We start from the raw sequence: 26,711 nt of genomic DNA, 5'->3' as shown, positions 1-26,711 counted from the left end.
AACGCCAGATCTGAGCCCTTTCTGTGACCTACACCACAGCTCACGGCATCACTGGATCTTTAACCCACTGAGCAAGGCCAGGGATCGAACCCGCAACCTCATGGTTCCTGGTCAGATTCATTAACCACTGAGCCACGACGGGAACTCCCTTCACTTTCTTTTTAACATAAGCCACTTTGTTTTATTTTGGCTTTTTTGGCCACACCTGTGACTTATGGAAGCATCTGGGCCGGGGATCGAACCAGCACCACAACAGCGAACTGAGCCACTGCAGTGACAACAACGGACCCTTAAAACTAGCCATTTTATCATCTTTTTTTTTTTTTCTTTTTTGGCCATCCTGCAGCACATGGACTTCCCAGGCCAGGGATTGAATCTTAGCCAGAGTTTTGACCTACACCCCAGCTGCGGCGGCAACGCCAGATCCTTAACCCTCTACACCAGGCCTGGGATCAAACCCAAGTCCCTGCCACTCCAGAGATGCCGCTGATCCCGTTGCACTACAGGGGGAACTCCCCCAACTAGCCATCTTATTGTGTGCAATTCAGCAGCATCAAGTATATTTACATTGTTGTGAAATCATTTTCACCAACCATCTCAAAAACATTTTTCTCTTTCCCCCAAAGGAAACCCTGTAGGTTTCAAGCAATCGGTCCAGCCCCCCTCCACCCGCATCCTGGCAACCACTAGTCTACTTTCTGTTTCTGCGGATTTGCCTCTTCCGGACATTTCAAATAAATAGAATCATACAATGTGTGGACTTTTGTGTCTGGCTTCTTAGCTTAATATTTTCCAGATTCATCCACACTGTAGCCTGTGTCAGTATGTCATTCCTTTTTATGGCTGAGTAATATTCTATTGTGTGGGTGTTCAGTCTTTTTTTTTTTTAATCACTGGACTTTACAGCTGGGAATCCAGCTATTCCTCATTCCCAAGAAAGGAAGAACTCCCTGGGAGTTTCCTGAACTGGGGAAGCATAAGAGTGGGAAGTTCCTTGAGAGAACATTGTCAATCAACTATAATTTTTTTTTTTTTGGTCTTTTTGCCTTTTCTAGTGCCCCACCCTCGGCATGTGGAGGTTCCCAGGCTAAGGGTCTAATCGGAGCTGGAGCCGCCGGCCTATGCCAGAGCCACAGCAACGTGGGATCCGAGCTGCGTCTGCAACCTACACCACACCTCACAGCAACGCCAGATCCTTAACCCACTGAGCGAGGCCAGGGATCGAACCTGCATCCTCATGGTTCCTAGTCAGATTCGTTAACCACTGCGCCACGATGGAAACTCCAATCAAGTATAATTAAAAAAAAAAAGAAAGAAAAAAAGAGTTGGAAGGACTTTAAATTATATAATCAAGGAGTTCTCGCTGTGGCTCAGAGGTAATGAACCTGACTAGTATCCATGAGGAAGTGAGGCCGACCCCTGGCTCCACTTAGTGGATTGAGGATCTGGGGTTGCTGTGAGCTGTGGTGTAGGCTTAGAAACTTCCATAGGCCATGGGTATGGCCCTAAAAAGCCAAAAATTACACAGTCAAAACTGCTGCTTCTGCAGAGCCATCTTACCTGCCCTCACAAGCTTCTATTCTAAATAAATCTATTTCTTACCTAAAAAAAAATTTGTTGCTTCTTTTTGTCTTTTTTTTTTTTTTTTTTTTTTTTAAGGGCCACACCTGTGGCATATGGAAACTCCCAGGCTAGGGGTCCAATTGGAGTTGCAGCTACCAGCCTACACCACAGCCAGAGCAGTGCCAGATCCCAGCCACATCTATGACCTACACTGCAGCTCACAGTACCACCGAATCCTTAACCCATTGATCAAGGCCAGGGACTGAACCTGTATCCTCATGGATACTAGTCGGGTTCATTATCACTGAGTCACAGTGGGAACTCCCCCAAATTGCTGCTTCTTAGGTGCATACCTCATACCAGTTCCTGTGGTCCTGAGCCCACAGCCCTATATCTAGTTCTGATATTACTACCTCTGTGACAACAAGGTCCACCTTAGTGAAGGCCACCTGTGGTACCTAGGTCAAGTTCAACCACCATTGCCAGCCCCAGGCCCCCTGCCCCACATCTCTAAAATGGGTCTAAGCGTCATCTCTCCTCAGGAGAATTGAATACCATGGCATCTGTGATTAGCTCAGGGTCCGGTGTGAAAGCAATGCCCAGGTGACCCTGTGGCCATCATCCCGTCTGGCTGCCTAAGTGGGGTGGTGTCGCCCCTGAAGGCACGTTTGGCTGTCTCAGGAATGGGTTTCAGGGCCAAGCTGGGCTTGGGAGCCCAGGAAGACAGCTTGGCCTGTAGCCCCAGATCAGCCTGGTTTGCTGATGGGCAGCTTCCTATCCTGACCATGTTTCCCTGCCGGTCAATGTCAGCTTCTGTGCTTCTGCACTGCTGGGTGAGTGTCTGTGCCATCAACACCAAACTAACTACATTTAAAAATCTCACCTTCAGGGAGTTCCCATTTTGGCTCAGGTTCGATCCCTGGCCTCTCTCAGTGGGTTAAGGATCCGGCATTGCTGTGAGCTGTGGTGTAGGTCACACACATGGCTTGGATCTGGCGTTGCTGTGGCTGTGACATAGGTCAGCAGCTGCAGCTCCAATTGGACACCTAGCCTGGGAACTTTCATATGCTGAAGGCTAATCCTAAAAAAAAAAAAAAAAAAAAGACAAAATAAATAAATAATTAATTAATTAAAATTTTTTTTCTCCTTTAGAGTTCTCGCTGTGGTGCAAGGGGATCAGCAATGCCAGGATGCAGGTTTGATCCCCGGCCTGGCATAGTGGGTTAAAGGATCCAGCATTGCCGCCACTGAGGTATAGTCCCAACTGTGGCTCAGATCTGGTCCTTGGCCTAGGAACTCCATATGCTGCTGGGCAGCCAAAAAAGAAAAACAAAAAACAAAAAACAAAAAAACTCACATTCTTTTCTGGTTCTAATTGAATGGTTATCAAAGGCAGGTGTCCTGGAGCAATGCCCCCGTTATCTTGTTTTGGTCCCAACCTGCCCAGCAGTCAGTCCCTCTTGGAGACACACAGTCCTCTTCTCTGACTTTCAGGCAGGAGAGGCAGCTTAGGCTCCCCCAGGGAAATTCCAACAAGTAGGCAGGCAGGAGATACAGGATACAGAAGCAAACCCTGGAGTTTTTCACTGATTTTGGTCTAGACTCTTTTGGTAATTAAAAAAAAAAAAAAGAAAGAAATCTAAATCCAAGGAGTTTAATTCAGTTCAATTCCATGCTTGTTCATCAGTGAACAAAAGAGAGACTCCTGTCCCAGGAAGCCAAGACTTACACTGTAATGATACTTAGTCAATGGTATGTATGTCATGGAGTGATAGATGCTATGGAAGGAAGAGAAATTCGAGGCAGGGAAGTGGCATCCGGAATGCTGGGGGTGGGGACAGGCTGCAGAACTGATTTTGGTGATTTCTGGAGAAGGGGTGACCTCATCCTTCTACTCCACCCTCTTGTCTCCAATGTGGAACTGATTAAGGTCATCGGGGTGGGCCACGTGCAGAAGGTGAGATTTGAGCAAAGATTTGCAGATGAGGTGTCACCCTGTGGATGCCTGGGGGAAGAGAGTTCCAGGGAGAGACATCCCCAGAGCAGAAGATCCAGAAAAGTGACAGTGTCTGGCATGCTGAGGACCAGCGAGGAAGGCACTGTGACCGGGCTGACTGAGGGAGGGAAGGGAGGACGGAGTTAAAGAGGAGTTCAGAGTGAACCCGATGGACACCAAATGGGACAGGGCGATGGGCCATTGTCCAAACTGTGGCTTTTACTTCGAGTGAGATGGGGGCCACTGTGGAGTTTGGAGCAGAGGAGGGATGGGATTTGACTGGTGTTCTGTTGAAGTGAAAAAGGAAACTCCTAGACTTCTAAGCCTGGGTGAGTTAGAGACTGTGGCCTCATCGTATCCTTGAGGAATACAGTCCCCTCCATGTGGGAAGGGGGAAGGCTGCACACGGCTTCATGCCAACACCACGCCAGGGCCCAGTCTTGGAGCCTAGAGGAATTTCTCTATCAGTGTCAGAATATAAACTATTGGGGAAGGTCTCTGATTGGCTCTGCTTGGACCAATTGCAGTGCCCAGATATACCAGGAACATTGTGATAGGCTGGTCTGGGTCACATGGCTGCCCCTACTGAGAAGATGGAGTTGTCTGATTGGCTGCCCCACTAGGATCACAGGCAAGAGGGGTGGCAGGGAACAGAAAGGAAGATTGAGATTTCCCAGAAGAAGGTGGAGGGCAGAGGAGAGCTGGCTGACAAAAACAACAGTCCTTCCCTGAACTGCTCATCCCACGGGGAGCCCAGGGGTCCCTCTGCCCCCGGAGGAGCTGCAGAGCCAGCAGGAGGCAGTCATTAATCTACGTTTTCCGCTCCCATAGACCACATACCACGTTTTGCAAACATTGCTTCTCTGAGGAGGGCTGATGCCGCTGTGATAACACAACACAAATCCGACCCGAAAGGTCACTTCAGGGACAGTCTCTTTTTCATCACCGCGCGTTTCCCCATCCTTGGCTGGAGAAAGCCCAGCAGTATTCACCGAGGTCAGGAACCAGTGGCCGAGGTGGGGCCACTTCCTCCTCTTTCTAAGCCTCCTCTGAAGTCACAGACAATTAAACAGCGTAAAGACCAGGGACGCTGAGCCTCAGGAAATGCCATGGAGAGTGAGCTGGAAGAAGGCTCAGAAACAGCAGCTGCTCTCTGCTCAGAGTTATAGAGTTGGGACCGGCGAACTCTTGTGGGGTTTTTTTTCTTCACACAGTAAAGTAACACAGTTTGTACATCTCAGCGAACTTTGGTGTATATATCCACCTCTGTAACTACTCCCAGGGTCTAGATATAAAACACTGCCAGGAGTTCCCTGGTGGCCTAGTGGGTTCAGGATCTAGCACTGTCACTGCTGTGGCTCAGGTCACTGCTGTGGTGTGGGTTCAATCCCTGACCCAGAAACTTCCGTTTGCCATGGGCGTGGCCAAAAACAAAAGCGAAATTAAAAAAAAAAAAAACCTTCCCAACACCCAGGAGGCCTCCTCCTGGGGAGGACACAGGGCCTTCTCTTGCCCTCATTTTTGTGCAGGCACCACTCTATGTTCCAGGGGGCCTGGGATCAGGCCCACATCGAGCACGCCTATCCCCTGCCAGTTCCCCCACCCCCTGCAGGGCCAGGGCACCAATCCCATTTTACAGGCAAAGACCATTGTAACTGGAGCTCAGAGAGAAGTAACACCACCGTCACCACCGCCGCCGAAAACGAGGGCAGCTTCCACTGACCGAGGGAGGCTTTAGGGAAATTGTTGGCCAGAGATCAGGGAAGAGTCTGTTGTCTTCGCCGGGCCCTGGCTTAGCCAGTTCATTGCAGCAGATGATGAGGGAGAGGTTCCCACCACGAAGTCACACACTCTGGTCAGAAGGGCTTCCCTACAAAGTCCCTCTTCTTTTTAGCTGCAGGTAACAGTAGATACTCATCCGCTCTTTGCCTGCACTAGTTTTCCCAGCTTCTCCTGGTGAGGTTTCTTTCCTTTTTTTTTTTTCTTCTTCTCTTCCTCTCCGCCCCCACCCCCCGCCCCATCCCCCTTCTCCTCCTCCTCCTCCGCCTCCTTTCTCTTTTCAAGGCCGCACAGGCAGCACATGGAAGTTCCCAGGCTAGGGGGCGAATCCAAGCTGCAGCTTCTGGGCTACACCACAGCCACAGCCACGCCAGATCTGAGCTGCATCTGCGACCGCAGCTTGCAGCACCGTGGGCTCCTTAATCCCCTCAGCGAGGCCAGGGATCAAACCTGCATCCTCAAGGATACTGGTCTACTGGTTCTGAACCGACTGAGCTGCAACAGAATCTGCCTGGTGAACTTCCTTCCTTCCTCCCTCCCCCCCCCCCTCTTTCTTTCTCTTCTCTTCCCTTCCTTCCTTCTTTCTTTCTTTCTTTCGCTTTTTAGGGCTGCAAAGTGGCATATGGAATTTCCCAGGCTAGGTAGGGGTCGAATCCGAGCTGTGTCTGTGACCGACACCACACCTCACGGTAACACCGGTCCTTAACCCACTGAGCAAGCCCAGGGATCGAACCGGAATCCTCATGGATACCACTCAGGTTCTTAACCTGCGGAGCCACAATGGGAACTCCCTGGTGAGTTTTCCATCTTGCCATTTTAGAAGACCAAGCAGGGCAGAGCACGTCCCCTCGTCCCCAAGGAAGGATGGACAAAACGGTCCCCTTTCTACTGTCTCTGGTCCATGATTCTGGAGGTGGTGCCGAGACCCCCGCCCCCTAGGTGCGCTTTTTGATGAGAAAGACAGCCACCTCCAGGGGTTCCCCCAAGGCGGGGGCAGGAGAGGCGGGTGACCTCTGTTCTTAGACAGCAGCACGAGCAAGGAGCAAAAGAGCACAGTCCCTCCCGACGTACTGTCAGAGATAAAACATGTTGCAGAATCTCCAATGTTTTCTATGTCTGCCCTTGACCGTGACCTACCATTTATCTCATGGGGCTGGATGACCATCTGGTAGCCCAGTGCTCCAGAAGCACGGGTGTTGGTTTACGAACACATCCTTTGTACAGATAAAGGAAGGCTTGGCACACACAAATAGACAAGAAGCTACCCCCCCACATCTCCCTCCCACCCCCAGTCCACTGCCTCTTGCAGCAAGGGCAGGGGTTTCCAAGTCTCCCTCCTGGCAAGCCTGCTGGGTAGACAGACATAATTTATTCCCATTTTTCCCCCTTTATTTCTTCTTTCTTTTCTTTCTCTTTTGTCTTTTTCTTCTTCTTCTTTTTTTTTTTTTTTGCTTTTTTAGGATGGAAACAGCCGCGGCAACACAGGATCTGAGCCACATCTGCAACCTATATCACAGCTCACGGTAACGCCAGATCGAACCCACATCCTCGCGGATACTAATCGGATTTGTAACTTACTGAGCCACAGTGGGAATTCCGATGATTCCCATTTTCAGGAGGAGGAAATTGAGGCTCAGCGGCTCCTACTGATGGAGGGCTGACTATATATCAGAAGCTTAAAATTAGACACGATGCCTCTTAGTTCCCACCACCGCTGTGGGGAGTGTCTGACTATCAGCTTTGTTTTACAGTCAAAGAAATGGGTTCAGAGAGGGACACTGCTTGCCCAAAGCCACACAGGTGCCACAGGGGGCTGGCTCCAGGATTCGACGCCAGGTTCATCTGGTTCCAGAGCTCATAGCCAGTGTCTTTGCCCTCTGGTTGGGCCCTCCCTCAGTCTCTGGTGCTTTGGGGCCCAGAGCAGACTGTAAGCAGGTAGGGCAGGGGGTCCCGAGAGGAAAAGAAACAGAGGAAGCTCTTTGACATGAGAAGTCATTTTAGGAGAGTTTCTGTCATGGCTCAGCGGTAAGGAAACTGACTAGCATCCACGAGGACGTGGGTTCGATTCCTGGCCTCGATCAGTGGGTTAAGGATCCGGTGTTGCTGTGAGCTGTGGTGTAGACCATGCAACTCAGATTCGACCCCTAGCCTGGGAATTTCCACAGGCCCCCTAAAAAGACCAAAAAAAGAAAGAGAGAGAAGCTATTTTAGGCCTAAACCATTTTGTGATCTAAGCCTGGCCATGGTGCTGGTCCTTAGAAATGTCTCAGTAATAATGATCCAAAGGGAACAAAAGAACAAGCTGTTATCAGGCAAGAGACGTAACCACAGCAAAGATAATAAATCAGTTGCAAAGACTCCCGGTTCTGTTTCCGAGGTGAAGACTGGCTGGAAGAACGGTCCTCAGCCGCTTTGCAGAATTTAAACCCCCTCAACCACCGGATCGACTGGAACTGAAGGGAGAATGTTACCATTTTTTGACCCTTGTGACTTCAATCAACCAAAGCTTGGCCTCTGCCCATCTTTGCCCCAATTCTATGCGGAATTCTCCTCTGCTCAAGCCCCTCCATGAATAAGCATGTACCCTTAGCTTAAAACTCCCCCAGTTTAGGAGTTCCCATCGTGGCTCAGTGGTTAAGGAATCCGACTAGGAATCATGAGGTTGCAGGTTCGATCCTTGGCTGCGCTCAGTGGGTTGAGGATCCTTCGCTGCCGTGAGCTGTGCTGTAGGTTGCAGACGAGGCTCAGATCTTGTGTTGCTGTGGCTGTGGTGTAGGCCAGCGGCTACAGCTCCGATTAGACCCCTAGCCTGGGAACCCCTGTATGCCATGGGTGCAGCCCTAGAAAAAACAAAAACAACAACAACACCAACAAAAAACTTCCCCAATTTAAACAAAGAGAATGTGTGTATCTATCTATCTATCTATGTAGGACTGGGTCGTTTTACTATATGGCAGAAATTGGCACAACTCTGTAACTCAACCACAATTTTTTTTTTCTTTTTTGGGGGGGCTACACCCAAGGCATGTGGAAATTCCCAGGCTAGGGATTTAATCAGAGCTGTAGCCACCTGCCTACACCACAGCCACAGCAATGCCAGATCCGAGCCGCGTCTGCGAACTACACCACAGCTCATGTCAATGCCGGATTCTCACCCCACTGAGCAAGGCCAGGGATCGAACCTGCATCCTCGTGGATGTTAGTCAGGTTGGTTAACCACTGAGCCATGAAGGGAACTCTTCAACTATGCTTTATTTAAACAACAACAAAAAAAACCTCCCAATTTTGCTCTTTGGGAAGGCACTGCTTGGGGAAAGATCGCCAGTGTTCTCCTTATTGCTCCAAGTAGAAAATCCTTCCTTCTCCCCATCTTTGGCTAGATGTGTCTTTTAGCTCAACACCTACCAAGAGGTGAACCCAGTTTTGGGCTAATAAGACTGACACTGCTGTCCCTCGGCCCCACTTCCCCAGGGAGCCCACGGGAAAGCAAGCGGTTTTGGCAAAACTAAACAGACAAGATCCCTGTCTTTCCCGAGGTCCCTCCCCAGAGCTGGGGAAGGAGGCTAAGGGGTGGGGAGGACACGGCAGGGAGAGGTTTTTTTTGTTTTTGTTTTTTGGTTTTTTTTCTTCCAGCCATGCCTGTGGAAGTTCTGGGCCAGGGGTTGAACCCATGTCACAGCAGCAACCCAAGCCACTGTAGTGACAATGCCGGATGCTTAACCCACGGAGCCACAAGGGAACTCCAGGGTGAGGATTTTGAAGCAAGGGATTTAAAGGGATCACAAATTGCTGCTGCTTTCTGCTCATGAGCTGATAGATCTTTGGGGAAATTCCTGTAAGGAACAAACAGGCTGTCTGCCTGGGAGTGTCCTGGGAACATGAAGTGATACCAAGAAGGGCAGTGGAAGAGTGTGCTAGTTTCCTACGGCTGGTGTAACAAATGACCACAGATTTAGGGGCTTAAAACAACCCACGTCTGTTATCTCACAGTTCTGGGGCATCAGTTTTGGTGAGCTAACGTCAAGGCACCCACAAAGCTGGCTCCTTCTGGAAGCTCTCCAGAAGGGAGACTTTGTCTCCTTGTCTTGCCCAGCTCCTCAAAGCCACCTCTTTGCTTCATCTCCCCTTCATCTTCAAGGCTAGTAATGTAACATCTTCCCTCCTCCCTGGCCTCTGCTTCCTCTGCCGTTGGCACCTATGTACACCGCAGTTGTGGCAATGCCGGATCCTTAATCCACTGTGCCCGGCCAGCCAGGACTGATCCTGCATCCCAGCGCTCCAGAGACACCACTGATCCGGTTGCGCCACAGCAGGAACTCCTGACTTCTGCTCCTGTCTTTACGTAGGGGGAGCAGAGGCACCTGCATTCACCCCTAGAGTCCATCTGCTGCTGTATTCAGCTTGTTTTCCAGGCGAGGAACCTGGGGTCAGAGAGGAACTGTCTCTTGGGAATACCTTCTCAGGTGGACGTTTCTGATTCAGGTGAATTCACACAGATCACCCAGGATAATCTCCCCATGTTCTATCCTCACTTAGTCCTACGGCCAAGTCCCTCTGCCAAGTACAGTAGCATATTCACAGGCTCTGGGGATTGGGATGTGGGCATCTTTGGGGGGAGGGGTGCTATTCAGCAAAATCGCATTAATGTAGCTATGGCTGTGGTTCAGGTGTCCAGGCTGAATGTGGGGGCAGACAGCTTGGGTCTCACGTCCACCACCTGCCTTGACCCTCAGGGAAGTGGGCACAGATGGGTGAATCTGCCACTTGGGGAGGCCCTGCCAGGTGCCTGGCTTTGTGGCATCTCCCAGAAGTCAGGCACGGCCATACACCCCCACTTTACAGACGAGGAGAGAGATTAGAAAGTGTTTAAGAACTTTCCAGGGAGGGGTTATTCGAGGCCAGAGTTGGGATCGGAATGCCCAAGGACTCTTCCAGCATCTGGGGGCCCGAAGCGGCTGCCGCCTCGGGGGGAGTGGGCGGGTGCAGCCGCCCTCAGCTCTCCCCGCCCCTCCCTGCGCTCGGAGACTTAGCCACGCGCCCGCGCTGGCCTCCGCTGTCTTCCCCAGAGCTGCTGCCCCTGCTCTCCTCGCCGAGATGCCACCCCCCAGCCTGGAGATGGTGAGCGGCCAGGTTCTCCCGGCCTTCCTGCTCTGCAGCACGCTGCTGGTCATCAAGATGTACGTAGTAGCCATCATCACGGGCCAAGTGAGGCTTCGGAAGAAGGTACGTGCCGCCCCGGGGACACCCCAGCCCCGCGCGCGCGCGCTCACGTCTCCGGCCAGGAAGGTGGGGGACGGGACACTTGGCCAAGATGCTTCCGGAGTCTGAGTGAGCCTGGCTCGGAACCAGCTGCCTCTCCCGGTCCTTGGGGATGGCTCCTTTGGGGCCCTTGGTTTCAGCCCGGCCCGCACCTCCTTGTTCTCTGTTTTAAGAGTTTTTACTCACTTGCTCTGCCACCAGGTAAGCTCCCCGCACAGCGAGATCCACGAGGCCCGCTGAGCTCTGCCAGCTTTTCAGAGAGAAGAAGTTCTCCGGGGGTGGCGTGAGGCAGCGTTCCGCCTGGCTCTGACCTGGCGGTTTCCCGCACAGGAGATCTGATGTTTGGGTGGAGTGGGAACCAGACAAACCCGGGCGGAGAAACATTTAAGTGGAAATTCCCAACTCGCCGCCGGCGAGGTCGCTTACAAACCCACCGCAGCCTCCAGAGGCCGGGTCTCAGCCAGGGCCCCCCTGGAGTTCTCCGGGAGGAGTTTCCCCCACCCATCCGACAAGCCGAGTCCCGGAGCCAAAACAACAATAAAGAGGCCAACATCTGAGCCTGGGGGAGCGGGTGGGTGGGAGGACCGGTTCCAGCGGCTGCTAGCGCGGGGAAACTACCGGCCAAGCTCGCCAGCCGCCCGCCGCCCGCCGTCCTGCTAGACGCAGAGATGCCCCGGGGTACCGCTGAGTATCCCTCCCACCCCCACCCCCGCCCCGCCCAGGTATTTCAGAGAGGAATTGTTTCCCACTGTGCCCCTTTGTCCAGTTCAAGGGCAAGGCGAGGCTGGTTCGAACGACGTGTTGGGGGTGCACACTGGGGAGCGGGGATCTTGCTCTGAACCGGGCTCAGCAGGTACAGGCAGAACTGAAGGCAGGAAGGCTCCCCAAGTGGAAGAACTCTCGAAGCGCGGGGTGGGGGTGGGGGTGTGTGGATCATCCTGACTCCTCCCTGTCTTGGTCCCTCCTGGGATGCGGGATACACGCTCGGAGCAGGGGCAGCTGCATTCACCCCTTGAGTCCTTCCGTAGAAGGGGTGGAGGAGGGGCCCTATTCAGCCTGTTTTCCAGGTGAGGAACCTGGGCTCAGAGAGGAGAGGTCTCCTGGGAAGGCTGCACAACCCGGTTCAAACCCGGTGGAGCCCACACCCTGCCATGGGGTGGGGGTGGGGGGTTGGTTCTCTCCAGGTCCGTGCAGGGGCCAGAGCTTTCCTGTTAATGTGGACTAGGGAAGGAAGAGGCAAGCCTGTTGGGGGTCCTTCTGCCTGGTCAGGAGGGAGCGGGGGAAGGAAACCTGCCTTTGGGCTGAACCCCGGTTCCCCCTACCCTTGTGAATTTCCCTCTCCTTTCTTCTGGCTGCATTCAGTCAGCCAGGGAGGGGCTGGGGAGCTTCATGCTGGGAGGCGGCTGAGGCTGGTTCTGGCTCCTGCACCCCCCAGCCTTGGCGACCAGGGGCAAGTCCGAGAGCTTGATTTGCTCACTTGTCAATGGAGGATGGTCACGGTCGTGCCTGGAGAATTCAGCGCTTGGCCCAGAGCACGTGCCTCCTCCCCTCTCCCTGTGCCCAAGTTAGTCTTTGTTATTTATTAACGGTCGGAACGTGAACAGCCACAGATCTCCTGGTGGGAGTGTATCCCGAGGCAGCTAGAGGCAGCGCTCCAAACTTCCAAAGCCAGGGCTTTTCTGTCTACACTGCCGCCTCCTGGCTAGACTGACTGGTATTCACATTGTCTTCAGGGGTGAGCAACCAGGCGAACCCTGTGAATGCCCAAGACAGCTGCCTCCCCCACCCCCATATACCAAGACCCTTTGAAGGGTGTCACAGGCGCACGATCTCTGTGCAGGGCCATCAGGATTGGGGATTCTGTGACTTAAGGGCCGGCAGAGGAATTCTGGGCGTGGGGGATTCCGAGCATGAGTGACATCGGGCACGGGCTGCTGCATTCATTCACCTCCGGGGTGAGGCAGGGCCAGACCCACCAGGCAGGACAGACCAGCCCCTGGGGACAGATGTCACAAGGGTTCATGAATCAGAAGCAGCAGGACCTGCCTTGGATAAGCAGTTTAGAAACTGCAGAGATTCAGATTTGCTTGGGGTTGGTGGAGCTGGCTTGCTGCATATGCCCAGAGGGAACGAGGGAACTGAGCCATGGGTGCAGGCCTTTGAAGACCAGAGTGTGTGACCTTAAGTCTTGACTTTGCTCTGACAATTCATTGAGCCCCCTCCTGGCACCAGGTGTTGTGCTGGGGTCTCCAGTTCTCTCCCTTGTTCTCATGATAGACGAGCTCTGTTTGGTCTGGAGTTCACAGATGAGGAAGCGGAGACCTAGGGAAGTTCAGAAACCTGCAGTTAGCCCGAGAGGAGCTGGGTTTCTCATCAGGGCCTGTGAAAGCCCTCTCATTGCTTTGAGTTCAAAGTCTAAATTTTTAGAGTCCCTCCAGGAAGTCTGCTGACCTCTGCAGCTTCATCTGGGAACTCTGTCCCTTGCTATCTTTGCTCCAGCCTTGCTGGTTTTTCATTCTTCATACGTGCTCTTCTCACCCCAGGACCTTTGCACATGCCGTTACTTATGCCTTGAGTGCTGTGGCTATAACCCTCCGTTCTTCTGGCTCTTGTGGCTGCACCTTTCAAGCTTCAGCTTTAACGTCACTGCCTCAGAGATGCCTTCGTGATCCCCAGACTTGGTCAGGTCTCCTGTGAACATTCTCGAAGCTCACCCTGTCTTTTCCTAACTGCTCACCACCTGGTCCTCTCTCACTGCACTGTGAGCTTCACAAGAGCAAGGAGAGGAGGGCCTTTTTCTTAGTCTTTTCAGGCTGCTACAGAGCGAAATACCTGAGACTGGCTGGCTCTTCTAAACAACAGAGAATTATTTCTCATAGTTCTGGAGGCTGGGACGTCCAAGATCCAGGCACCGGGCAGATGCAGTGTCTGCTGAGGGCCCACTTCCTGGTTCATAGATGGCCTTCCTCCTGTGTCCTCACTTGGCGAAGGGGCGAGGGAGCTCCCTGGGATCTCTTATACGTGAATACTCGTGTCATTCAGGAGAGCTCCACCCTTATGACCTAATCGCCTCCCCAAAGCCCCGCCTCCTAATACCATCACACTGGGGTGAGGTTTCAACATGGAAACTTTCAGGGAAACGGACCTTTAGTCCATAGCAGTGCTGTTCCCGGGAGCCCCCGGCACACAGCACACAGTAGGAGTTCAGGGATGCTGGAGAATGGACATCCATGGGCCTGCACCCACTACAGACCTAGTGGATCCAGCGGTCCAGGTTGTGACTAGTAACTCTCAGCTGATATATTCCAGGCTTTTGCCAACCCTGAGGATGCTCAGAGACACGGAGGCCTCCAGTACTGCCGGAGCGACCCAGACGTGGAACGCTGCCTTAGGCAAGTACCGCAGGCCCTGGTCAGGCCCTGCTTCTGGGGCTTGGAGGGCAGCCCAGGGACCAGGGTCTTCTGCCTTCAGATCCTCTTAGACTGTTTTAATTTATTCATTGATTTAATTTCTCATTAATCGAGGAAGAATAACACATGCTCATGGCTCCAGAGGACCACGTTAGAAAAGGATATGCTGTAAATGCTACTCTGCAGCACTGGGACGTAGGTTCGATCCCTGGCCTGGCACAGTGGGTTACAAGGTCTGGCGCTGCTGCAACTGTGGCTCAGATCTCTGATCCCTGGCCCAGGAACTCCATACGTCTCAGGGCAGCCAAAAAAAAGAAAAGGTGATTCTTGGAGTTGCCTGGTGGTCTAGTGGGTTAAGGATCCGGCATTGTCACTGCTGTGGTGTGGGCTTGGTCCCTGGCCTAGGAGCTTCCGCGGCTGGGGGCGTGGCCAAAAAAAAAATGGCTGCTTAAAAATTCCATCAGAGACTAAATGTTAATTTCCCGGAACCAGTGTCAATGGTGGGGTTTTTGGAAGTTTCCTCTCCGCTGTTTTACACCAGTGGGCTGGAGGATCAGAAGAAGGCACTTCCCGGGGATGGGGCCATGGGGGGGGATGAGCAGGACAGGAGTGAGAGGGAGAAAAACCTTCACATAGTTCTTATCAGGTCCCATGAGTCACAGGCAGAAATGGGTGGGACGAGGTAGTGTAAATAATAAGAGATTCTTGTATTTAAAAAAAAAAAAAAGTCTGTAGGGTTTTTTCCTTGTGTTTTCTTTGGCCATTGAAAAACACAGGTACTTGTGGTTTTTAAAAATTACAGAAATGTGGAGGAGTTCCCGTCTGGCGCGGCGGAAACGAATCCAACTAGGATCCATAAGGTTGTGGGTTTGATCTCTGGCCTCGATCAGTGGGTTAAGGATCCAGTGTTGCCGTGAGCTGTGGTGTAGGTCGCAGACATGGCTTGGATCTGGCATTGCTGCCGCTGTGGTATAGGCCGGCAGCTGTAGCTCCGATTTGACCCCTAGCGTGGGAACCTCAGTATGCTGTGGGAGTGGCCCTAAAAAGCAAAAAAAAAAAAAAGTAATGTAGAAAGTGAGATTCTTTGGTATTTTACCCTTTCCAATATGCCCACACTATATAGTCCTTCATATGAGGTCTGTCCAACCATCCACCCATCCAGCATTTAATGAGAATGTACTTTGTGCAAAGTATGTAGTGAGTACTGGTTGTACCTTCATGAGCAAAACTCTCATCCATACACGAATCCATACCGGTGACTCTCATGCCACCTGATTGGCACGAGTCTCCTGGGCAGTGGAGAAGGGCGTGATGAGTAGCAGAGGCAGGTAGCACAGACCAGCCCAGAGCAGGGGTGTTTGGCTTCTCCCAGCGTTGAGAGTTCTGTATAGCAAAGCTTGCTTGCGGCACAGGGGTGGTCACATAGGTTCCCAAACACTTAATTTTTTTTTTAACCGGCTGTAATATCATGCCAGGGAGAGACCACACCCCGTGTGGTGCCAAGACGTTTCCACCCACACAATGCCATTTTTATTTATGTACAAAATGACCCATCGTCTCCAGTACTGAAGTGCAAATGGCTGAAATTCAATTCGGCCCCCCCTTTTTTTTTTTTTTTGGCTTTTTAGGGCTGCACCTGCAACATATGGAAGTTCCCTAGGGGTTCAATCAGAGCTACAGCTGCTGGCCTGCAACTCAAGATCTAAACCACATCTATGACCTCCACCACAGCTCACTGCAACGCTGGATCTTTAACCCACTGAGTGAGGCCAGGGATCGAACCGGCGTCTTTATGGATACTAATCAGGTTAATTTCCACTGCTCCACAACGGGAACTCCCTCGGCACTTTTTTTTTTTTCCTGTCTTTTGTCTTTTGTCTTTTTAGGGCCGCACCCGTGGCATACGGAGGTTCCCAGGCTGGGGGGTCTAATCGGAGCTGTTGCTGCCGGCCTATGCCACAGGCACAGTCACGCCACCACAGCTCACGGCAACACCGGATCCTTAATCCACTGAGCAAGGCCAGGGATCGAACCCCCAACCTCATGGTTCCTAGTCGGATTCATTCCCGCTGTGCCATGACAGGAACTCTCCCTCAGCACTTTTTGACCTCTTATCTAGCGATGTTTTATATCCATTTGGTGAGTATTTATGGGGAAACTCCCATGTACCAGTATTTACTGAAACTGCCATGTCAGCGCTGGGGCTTTCATATAACGTCATGCAACCTCGAGGGTGTAGGGCTCAGAGCACATACATCCTGCCATCCGCTACCCGAGAGCTGGCTGGAACCTGATGGGAAAGGCCCTGGCAGCAGAAGCAACTTAAATATTAGGCCAGAGTTTGTAGTGCAGCCAGGGCTGCCTTCTGCACAAATAGGAAAACACTTCAGTGTCAGTTCTCGGAGCATAAATCTGCCTTGCAGCTGAGCATCTGCTGCAGCCCAAACATAAGCCCAGCTCTGGGAGAAGTCAGGGACCAGGTCTCAAGGAAAATGATGGGACCCAGGCACCTCCTTTTCCAGGTGCCTAGCCAAGGCTCCCAGCAGTGGGTATTTTGGTGAAATTCTGAGTTTATGTGAACGTAACTGCAGTGTGTGTGTGTGTGTGTGTGTGTGTGTGTGTGTGTGTGTGTGGAGGGGGGTCCTCCCAGTGGCCCCAAGGAAGGAAGACAAGCACTTGACCCAAGGTTTGGAATATTTCAGATTATTGGGCTGTGTAGACTTAATCTGAGTGAACTGGTTTGTCCGGAGATTAAGTTTCAAAATCTCAGCCCTAGACGTCCCTTAGACACTCTCCAACACATTCTTTTTTTATTTTATTTTTTAAATTTTTTTTTGTCTTTTGCGTTTTCTAGGGCCACTCCCGCAGCATATGGAGATTCCCAGGCTAGGAGTCGAATCGGAGCTGTAGCCACCAGCCTACACCAGAGCCACAGCAACGTGGGATCCGAGCTGCATCTGCGACCTACACCACAGCTCATGGCAACGCCGGATCCTTAACCCACTGAGCAAGGCCAGGGATCGAACCCGCAACCTCATGGTTCTTAGTTGGATTTGTTAACCACTGCGCCACAACGGGAAAACCCCTTTTTTATTTTTTATTTTTTGGCTTTATTTTTCATTTAATTTTATTTTGTGGCTGAACCTGGGGCATGCAGGAGTTCCCCAGGCCAAGGATGGAACCAGCGACCTGAGCCACATCAGTAACAATGCTGGATCCTTAACATACTGAGCTACCAGAGAATTCCAACACATTCATTTTGCGGATGGTGAACAGGGGCCCATCGCGGGAGAGAGGCTTGCCCAAGGCCAAGGGTCTAACAGAGCTGCTAGACTCGCACACTCCCTCTCCTACACACCGTACAATTTTCTTTTTTAAAGGCTTTTTAGGGCCACACCCTCAGCATATGAAAGTTCCCAGGCTAGGGGTCAAACTGGAGCTTCAGCTGCCAGCCTACGTCACAGCCACAGTCACGCCATGTCTGAGCCACATCTTTGACCTACACCACAGCTCATGGCAATGCTGGATCCTTAATCCACTGAGCGAGGCCAGGGATCAAACCCACATCCTCATGGATACCAGTAGGATTCGTTTCAGTTGTGCCATGATGGGAACTCCCAATTTTTTTTGGTGGGGGGAGATGAGTCACACCCATGACACGTGGAATTTCCTGGGCCAGAATCAAACTTTCATCACACTGACCTGAGCCACTGCAGTGACAATGAGGGATCCTTAACCTGCTGTGCCCAAGGGAACTCTCTGAAAATGGGGTTTTTTTTGTTTGTTTGTTTTTTAGGCCACACCCACGGCATATGGAGGTTCCCAGGCTAGGGGTTGAACCGGAGCTACAGCTGCTGGCCTACACCACAGCCACGGCAACATCAGAGCCAAGCCATGTCTGTGACCTACACCTCAGCTCACGGCAACGCCGGATCCTTAACCCATTGAGCAAGGCCAGGGATTGAACCTGCAACCTCATGGTTCCTAGTCAAATTCGTTTCCACTGAGCCACAATGGGAACTCCCTGAAGATGTTTTTATAATTGGCCTGGGCATCTGAGGGTGGTTGGGGGTTTAGCAACACTAAGAAGGGAAATCAGCTTTCGCAGTCCTGTCCAGGATAGGGCTGGTGATGGTGGGGACAAGGACAAAGACAGTGGCAGCTAAACGCAGTGCCAGACAGTGTCCTAAGCACTTTATAGGGGCATTCCCTGGTGGCCTAGTGGTTAAGGATCGGGCATTGTCACTGCTGTGGGTTGGGTTGCTGTTGTGACGAGAGTTTGATCCCTGGCCCAGGAACTTCCACATGCTGTCGGTGTGGGAAAAAAAAAAAAAGTCACTTTATAGGGACTAGTTCGCTCTGAGAATGGCACTAGTATCTACAGGGGAAGAAGCAGGTTTGCCAAGGCCATGTGGCTCATGATGGCTACGCCGCCATTGAACCCAGGCCAGCTGACATGGGCCCTCCTCTCCTCTCCTTCTGCAAGGATGTAATTTAACTCTATTTCGTGCCCGCCTTTAAAACTAAGCAGCCTTTAGAGTTCCTGTTGTGGTTCAGTGGGTTAGAACCCAACTAGTATCCATGAGGTTGCGGGTTTGATCCCTGACCTCGTTCAGTGGGTGAAGGATCCAGTGTTGCTGTGGCTGTGGTGTAAGCTGGCAACTGTAGCTCCGATTCCGACCCCTAGCCTGGGAACCTCCCTATGCCCTAAAAAGACAAAAACAAAACAAAACAACCCGAGAAAACTAAGCAGACTTTAACTTGGGTCACACTTGGATTCAAGGGAATCACCTGTGTGGATGGGGAGGGGGCCGGGGAAGAGGAGAGAGCGGCCGGACTGTCGGGGGCTGGGCTGCCCGGAGGCCTGGGGGGAGCTCTTAGACTCTCTCCCAACTCCGGTCAGGTCACCTGATGCAGTAACACACAGTGGGGTGTCGCAATGTCTGTGGATGGGGAGGGGCAGGCCTGATGCTGCAGGAGGCTGTGCAAGTCCAGTCTAGCGGCGATTTGCTTTGAGTGACTTTTGCCTTAAAAAAGTGGTTATTATGGGAATGACACGTTTTGCCCAAGTATCTCTCGGGTACGTGACTCCCTCCATGTCTCCAGGTGCGGATCCTGGAGGAGGGGTGTGAGCTTTCTTGCATCATCCCTGATTTCCCCCACGTCTCCCTGTCCTTGGCCCCACTGCGGCTTCGTGGGTACCACCCCCACCCCCCCCACTGTGGTTTGAAAGGTACCAGAGGAAGGAGGGAGGCGGCCCAGGCAGCCCGCGGGCTGAGCTGAGGGTCGGAGCTTTGGGGCTTTCTCAGCGCCCAGCCACCTCTGGCTGGTCACCTCGCGGATGACCCGAGTCCTCAAGTCGCAGTTTTAGAGCCAGGAAGGGGGGCTGCCCCCCACCCCCACCCCCCGCCCTGCTTCTCGTGGCTTCTTTCCCTCACCTGTGCGCTGGGACTCGGCCAAGGAGCCTCTTAATCCTTTTCTAAAAACTGACTCACTCTGAAAATGCAAATACATCCTTTACGGAGTCGTGCCTGCATGAATGGGTTTCAGGGCTTGTTAGGCTTTTCCTGAGAATTTCCGAGAAATTCAGAATATGACAAAAATACTCCCAGGTGGCACCATCTCATGAGTCACCTGTGGGAGGCAGCCCGCATTCTGGGACACAGTGGCTTGATGTCAAAGAGGTTTTCCGAGGTGTCTGTCTCAGCACATGCAGGGGGCTGTTGGTATACATGGCTCCATCCCCATGGGATGGGGTGATTTTATTTTATTTTATTTTATTTTACTTCATTTCATTTCATTTATTTTTTGGCCACACCCTGGGCATATGGAAGCCCCTGGACCAGGGATCTCTGGGATGGGGCGATGGTCGAGGAAGCCTTGCTGCTTCTTCCCTGGTGACCCCCGGGTCAGGTGAGAGATTCATTCAGTCCAGGAACCAGGAGTTCCCGTTGGGGTACAGCAGGTTAAGAACCCGACTAGTGTTCATGAGAATGTGGGTTCGATCCCTGGCCTCGCTCAATGGGTTAAGGATCTAGCATCCCTGCAAGCTTGCCATGTAGGTCTCGGATGCAGCTTGGATCCCGTATTGCTGTGGCTGTGGCGTAGGCCAGCAGCTGCCACTCTGATTCAACTCCTAGACTGGGAACTTCCATAGGCTGCAGGTGCAACCCTAAATAAATAAATAAATAAATAAATAAATAAATAAATAAATAAAAGCAATTGAGGAATTGGAGGGGTGGGTGTCAGGCTTCAGCCCCCACCCTCTGCCAACCTCATCGCTGCAGCCAGGGCCCAGCCAGGGCCTGCCTCCTGTGAGGACATCCGGCGGTATTTCCTGCAGCTGCTGAGACCTACTCTACCACAGACTTTCCTTCTCTGGGGCTGGGTCCCAAGGCTGAGATTTGGGAGAAAAGGAGAAGGAAGACTCATGTTGGCTCCAGGATATGGGGACAGAGACACCAACTGCTGTGACCTGAGTCTGACCTAAGAAAGACCCAGGCCCTGCTGGGTTTATGGGAGCTTTGTATGCTCAGATTGAATCCAAGACCCCTTATCCTGCTTCATGGGCCCCCTCTCCTTCTTAACCTGCCTCTCTCCCCCATGCACCACACTCCAGCTCACTTTTCTGAGCCTCACACACACTATGCTCCTTCCTACCCCAGGGCCTTTGCACATGCCCATCCTTCTCCCTGCATAGATGGCCCCTCATCATTCAGGCTTCAGCACAAATGTCTCTTTCCCTGACTACACCCACCCTAGCCAGGCTGCAGAGACCCCCATAACACACAGCCTCCCCCCTGCCCAGGCGGCCCAATTTCTCAGCATCTGCATAGCACGGCCCTTGCCTGAGGCTCTCCTTGCAAGTGGGAGGGAAGGAGGGGGGCTCTGCAGCAGGTCCCCACGGGGCCCGCTGTCTTGGGTCTGGCCCCTTGACGCAGCATTGCTGAAAAACACTCCAGCTGGAAGACTCGGAGAAGGGGCTTCGTTTCCAGCAGCGTCCCCATGCCTCACACATGTAGCCTGTCCTTGGGGAAGGTCATGGCCTGGGCACTGCGTTCCTGCTTATTTGTGCCTCCAACACATGCCATCTCTGGCTTCGGTCACTTGCTCACTCTCTAATTTATGGGACTCGACCTCCCCACCCTCCACAAAGGAAGCTGCCCATTAGGGAGAGTCATGGAAAATGTGAGCCAACTCTTAGCAGAAGGGGGTGAGTTTTCTTTGTTGGTCATTTTTTTTTTAATGGCAGGATTATACACAGCCCCCTCCCCCCATCAACCACACAGACTCACACATTTGATTATTTTAAACAAAGAAGCAGGAGAGCGTGGATGAAGCGGCTTCTCTGTAGTCCCACTGGGGAGGGCCCAGGAAGCTGCATTCTGAAGGGCAGCCTCAGAAAAGCCCCAGCCTGGCCTTCCTACTGTGGCTCAGCAGAAATGAACCCGACTAGGATCCATGAGATTGTGGGTTCGATTCCTGGCCTCGCTCAATGGGTTAAGGATCCAGCCTTGTCATAAGCTGTGGTGTAGGTCACAGATGTGGCTCGGATCTGACGTTGCGGTGGCTGTGGTGTAGGCTGGCAGCTGCAGCTCCGATTGGACCCCTAGCCTGGGAGCCTCCTATGCTGCATCTGCAGCCCTAGAAAGGAAAACAAAAAATTTAGAAAAAGGAAGAAGCCCAGCCTTGGTGGGAAGAATTTGGGCTGGACGCAGTCCTAGGCTCCAGCCCAGCTCACCCCACCCCACTGAGCCCCACTTTTCTCGCTCGGTGTCCAAGGCCAAAGTGAAGGATAGAGAGGCCGTGGCAGGGGCTGGGACCTGGCGAGCCCTGGGGCTTGGTACAAAAACCCAACCAGCAGCCTTTCGTGGCCTCTAGTCCATTAACTGGGATGCCCTTCCTGGGCTGCTCGCGGGTGCTGGCTTGGAGTCCCTGACCCTCCTGCCTCTGGAGGGGGCTGTCTCCCTGTCCTGGCCATGCTGGATGTGAGTCTGGCACCCCCGAGATGATTCTCGGGGGTGCCAGGCCTTTGGGGGCAGAGAGCCCTGGCTTCCGGGGTGGCCCGGCTGACTGCACCCCCTTGCCTCCCCAGGGCCCACCGGAATGACATGGAGACCATTTACCCCTTCCTGTTCCTGGGCCTCGTCTACTCCTTCCTGGGGCCTGACCCCTTCGTCGCCTGGATGCACTTCTTGGTCTTCTTCCTGGGCCGCATGGTACACACCATAGCCTACCTGGGGAAGCTGCGGGCACCCACCCGCTCCCTGGCCTACACCCTGGCCCAGCTCCCCTGCGCCTCCATGGCCCTGCAGATCGTCTGGGAGGCAGCCCGCCACCTGTGACCAGCCACTGACGCCTCCTCGGCCACCAGACCACTGGCCACAAGCCAGTGAGATCATGGGCCTGGATTCCTGGCAACCTGGGATCCTGGGCTCAATGGGCCTGTGTGTGTGCCCATGTGCCGCCCAGATTCCTGGGTGAAGGGGCTGATCGGTACTGTTAAGAGATTGGTACTTGTCACCATTGATCAAAAAAATCCTTCCATTTCAATCAGAGCATGAAAACCATCACTCCCTCCTCCGTCCTAAGATGGGGAAGCATGAGTGGAGACTCAATTCAGGTTTCTGAGCCTAGTGACCCTCCGAATCCAGGGCTGTAATAAACCAGGACCTTTCAGATCCAGAGGTTGTGGTCCAGCTGGTCTAGAGGGGGAGCCTGAGCGTCTGTGTTTTTTAAAAGTTCCCCTGTGAGGGGTTCCCTCTGTGGCTCAGCGGGTTAAGAACCTGACAATGTCCTTGAGGATTCAGGTGCCATCTTTGGCCCTGCTCAGTGGGCTAAGGATCTGGCGTTGCTGTGGCTGTGGCATAGGTCGCAGGTGTGGCTCATATTGGACCTTTGGCCCAGGAACTTCCAAATGCTGCAGGTGTGACCATAACAAATTTGAAAATAAAATAAAAATAAGGAGTTCCCGTCGTGGCTCAGTGGTTAACGAATCCGACTAGGAACCATGAGGTTGTGGGTTTGATCCCCGGCCTCGCTCAGTGGGTTAAGGATCCGGTGTTGCCATGAGCTGTGGTGTAGGTCGCAGACACGGCTCGGATCTGGTGTTGCTGTGGCTGTCATGTAGGCTGGCAGCTGCAGCTCTGATTAGACCCCTAGCCTGGGAACCTCCATATGCCACGGGTGCAGCCCTAGAAAATACAAAATCAATCAATCAATCAAGTTAAATAGAAATAAAAATCTCCCCTGTGAGCCCCTGTGATGACGAGGCCTGGGAGCCTCTGCCTAAGATGGACAGGGTGTGGGTTTCTCTGCTGGTGGGAATTTAGTGAAGCGGGGGTGGGGCTGTGCTCCTTTGTGCCCTGTTGACACAGAATGTGGCCTTGTGGCCTGGCCACATTCCTTGGCTGGGTCCTCCTCTCCTTGGCCCAGGTGCTGCTGGGAGCGGCCCAGGGTAAGGTCAGCCTTCTCTTCTTTAGTTGCTCCTACGGGCTGTCAGGCCAGGACGAGGGGCTTTGAAGGACCAGCCTCTAAAATGAATATTCTGGCTCCTTCGGCATTTGCAAGGTTTGAAAACCACAAGTGTGCGCCCCTGCAGGGCATCGTGTGTTTCTTCTGGACTCTTGTTCCAAGACATGTGTGGCTTTAATCATTAACGGAGTGTCTGACCAGCTCCACCCCTTGGCTGCTGGTTCCTGGTGGCCACCACTGCCCAGGCTGGCCGAGGCTCCAGCTCGCTCACTGGGCACTTCACTGGCTGTGTGTCTGGAGCCAAACTGACAGCACAGTTTCTGCCAAACACACAGACACACCCTAACTGGTGTGTTAAGTCACGCAGAAGGCAAGCAGGCTGCATAGACATCAGCTCCATTTTTACAGATGAGGAAACCGAGGCTCAGGAGGTGAACCCCCTCAAGGGCAGGATCAGCTCAGAAGGTGGCCTGTCTAGTTCCCCAAACCTGCTCTAACCACTGTGCACACCTGCCTCACTTTCCCCAACCCCCCTTTCAGCCCTCACACCTGGATGTGACCCCCTCCCACTGCCGTGAATCCCCTGAACTTCTGCCCTGCAGAATGATGGGCCAGCAGTGTGGGGTCCTCAACTGGAGGACTCAGGGGACCCTGGGCTTCGCTAGAAATCGGCATTAGCAGGGATCCAGCTGAGCTGGGAATGGGGCGTGTGCAACACTGCCCCCTGGTGGTGAGATGAGCCTTCCTTCTGGAGCTGGAGCTGCAGCTGCGCATCTGGAACTGGAAGATCCTGATCCTGTATTCAGTGCCCACCTGAAGTGGCTGGGCGCCAGGTTTACAATTTTTTTCCCACTTCATCCCCCCGCCCTTTTTTTTGGCCACGCCTGTGGCGTGCAGAAGTTCCCAGGATCGAACCTGCACCACAACAGTGATCCAGGTCACAGCAGTGACGATGCTAGCTAGGCTGGCTTCCACTTGCTTCTTAAATGCTTCCCAGGAAGGAGGTATTTCTGCTTTTTGGATGAGGAAAGTCAGGCTCAGAAGGGCGCAGTGATTTGTCCCACATCCTGAGCTGGGATGCGTTGGGACAGAGGGGCAGACCCAGCATGTGTGATTGTTATGTTAGCATTTTTCCTCCCGTGGAAAGAGGGACTGAGAAGGCAAAGTGCCCAGCTCACCTGGTGAGGAGAGCAGCTGGTACCCACGGGGACCCTGTGGCCCTGGGGTGGATGAAGGAGGTGGCCCCTCGGAGCTGCAGAGACAGCAGACCCAGGTGCTCTGGCTTCTGTGTGGATCCCCTTGGATGCTGAGCCCCAACAGTGTGTGTGTGGGGGGGACAACAGGACATCAGACAGTGACAACACCAGTGCTCCGTGCCCTGAGGAGGATGGGCAATGGGAGCACAGAGACGGCCCTCCAGCCCTCATGGAGGAGGGCTTCCTGGGGGAGGTGGCCACTTACCTGCCATGGGGGGGAAGTCAGGCTAGCTTTTTGGGGGTGCCCCATCAAGCTGAAGGAAATTGAGGTGCAAAGACCAGCAGCACTCAGATCCCTGGGGTCTTGAGGCTGGACGTGGAAGGTAGGTGTGTGGGGGGAAGGGTGAGGGTGGAGGGGAGACGGGGGCTGGGGGTGTGGAGGGGAATGAGGCTAAAGGGGTGAGCAGCAGCTGGGCCCATTAGAGGCTTTGGGGCCTTGGTGGGGAGTTCGGATCCAGGGTGAGGATGAGCAGGTGCAGGATCGGTGCAGAGGGGTCTGTGTCCTAAGAGGATCTGATCGTTCCCATTGTGGCTCAGTGGTGAGGAGCCCAACTGGTATCCATGGGGATGCGGGTTCGATCCCCGGCCTCGCTCAGTGGGTTAAGGATCCGGCGTTGCCGTGAGCTGTGGTGTAGGTTGCACACGTGGCTAGGAGTTGTTGGTGGATGGCTGTGACTGTGCTGGCAGCTGCAGCTCCAATTTCACCCATAGCCTGGGAACTTAAATATGTCATGAGTAAAAGTAAAAAAAAAAAAAAAAGGAAAAAATAACGAAAAACTAAAAGGATCTCAGAGGAGGCCCTAAAAAGTGAAACAAAACAAAACAAAAAACTAAAGATGACCTCAGAGGAGGCTGTGTGGTGAGCAGCAGGCGGGATTGACAGCCAGGCAGTGGCCCTTGCTCCCCGAGTAGCACAGATGGTACAAGGATGTGGGAGGGGGGTCCCCCAGACCCTGCCTGTTGATCTGGCCAAAAGTGTTTGCACTCAGCCCCACTCACCCATCACCAGGCCACCCTGGGCACCAGCTTGAGTTGACAGCAGGCACCTGCGAATTCCCCCGACTCCCCTTGTCTGCATGCCCACCTGACCCAGGCTTGCGCCCCCTCTCAGGCTGCCTCCTCCTCCTGACCTTAGACTGGGGACACAGTGTGAGGAGCAGTGGGGGGCAAAGAGGGGGTGCTCCAGAACCATAGCCCTGGGAGCAGGCTGGGACTTTGGGGCCCAGCCCAGGCCTGGGAAGCCAGAAGTGCCCCTGGTAGGGGCTGGTGTCTGGGGGCATTTTCTGGGCTCTGAGTGCACAGGAAAGGCCGGGGCCGGGCTGGGGGTGTCACAAGACCCCAGGGCCAGGCTGCTGGACTGTGAGTTGGGGCCCTTTCCCCAAAATGCTGCTGGTTTGGTCTAAAACTATAGAGCTTTTCAGCCCCACCCCAGTACACACATGTTCTCAGGAGACAGCCCGAGATAGGTGATAGCCAGTGCCCCATCCACCTGGCCTCTCCTCGCCTATGAGAGCTCCTCCAGGAAGCTCATTGAATGGGCTTCTTGGCTCCAGGCTTCCAAGAGCTTCCCTGGTGTGCGAGGGACATGGAGAGGGGGGGATGTGGGCAAACAGAAAGGCCTGGTTTTCAGTCCTGGAGACAGAACCTGGGGACCCCCTGGGAAGGCAAAGCCTGATTCCCACAGAATTAAGGGCTCTGGGGGCTTACTCACACGTGATGGTCAATATCAAAGGTTTGGAGACTCCAGAAAAGCTCAAAAAAGAAAATGAAAACTTGGAGTTCCCAGTGTGGCTCAGCAGGTTAAGGACTGAACATAGTGTCCGTGAGGATGCAGGTTCGATCCCTGGCCTCGCTCAGTGGGTTAAGGATCCAGTGTTGCCATGAGCTGCGGTGTACGTCGCAGATGAGGCTCAGATCTGGTGTTGCTGTGGCTGTGGTGTAGACCGGCGGCTACAGCTCCGATTGGATCCCTAG

General features: G+C 53.2%; 1 protein-coding gene across 1 annotated transcript; it reads left to right on the top strand.

Moving 5' to 3' along the window:
• The first annotated feature begins 10,326 nt into the window (after window positions 1-10,326).
• PTGES (prostaglandin E synthase) lies at window positions 10,327-22,979 on the top strand. Its single transcript, XM_047768655.1, has 3 exons — window positions 10,327-10,561; window positions 13,907-13,989; window positions 22,103-22,979. Exons 1-3 carry the CDS (start codon window positions 10,433-10,435, stop codon window positions 22,350-22,352), a joined length of 462 nt encoding a protein of 153 aa, XP_047624611.1. The 5' UTR covers window positions 10,327-10,432; the 3' UTR covers window positions 22,353-22,979.
• The last annotated feature ends 3,732 nt before the right edge of the window (window positions 22,980-26,711 follow it).

This window comes from Phacochoerus africanus, chromosome 2 (assembly GCF_016906955.1).
Source record: "Phacochoerus africanus isolate WHEZ1 chromosome 2, ROS_Pafr_v1, whole genome shotgun sequence".
NCBI classification, from domain to species: domain Eukaryota; kingdom Metazoa; phylum Chordata; class Mammalia; order Artiodactyla; family Suidae; genus Phacochoerus; species Phacochoerus africanus.
The sequence above is the reverse complement of the archived record's forward strand: the minus strand, read 5'-3'. Positions and strand labels throughout refer to the sequence as shown.

What these genes read in the sequence shown, in the direction of transcription:
- PTGES (XM_047768655.1), top strand. Translation starts at nt 10,433, where the DNA reads ATGCCACCCCCCAGCCTGGAGATGGTGAGCGGCCAGGTTCTCCCGGCC. An exon ending in AAGTGAGGCTTCGGAAGAAG is followed by an intron (nt 10,562 to 13,906) that starts GTACGTGCCGCC and finishes GATATATTCCAG; the next exon opens with GCTTTTGCCAACCCTGAGGA. An exon ending in GACGTGGAACGCTGCCTTAG is followed by an intron (nt 13,990 to 22,102) that starts GCAAGTACCGCA and finishes TTGCCTCCCCAG; the next exon opens with GGCCCACCGGAATGACATGG.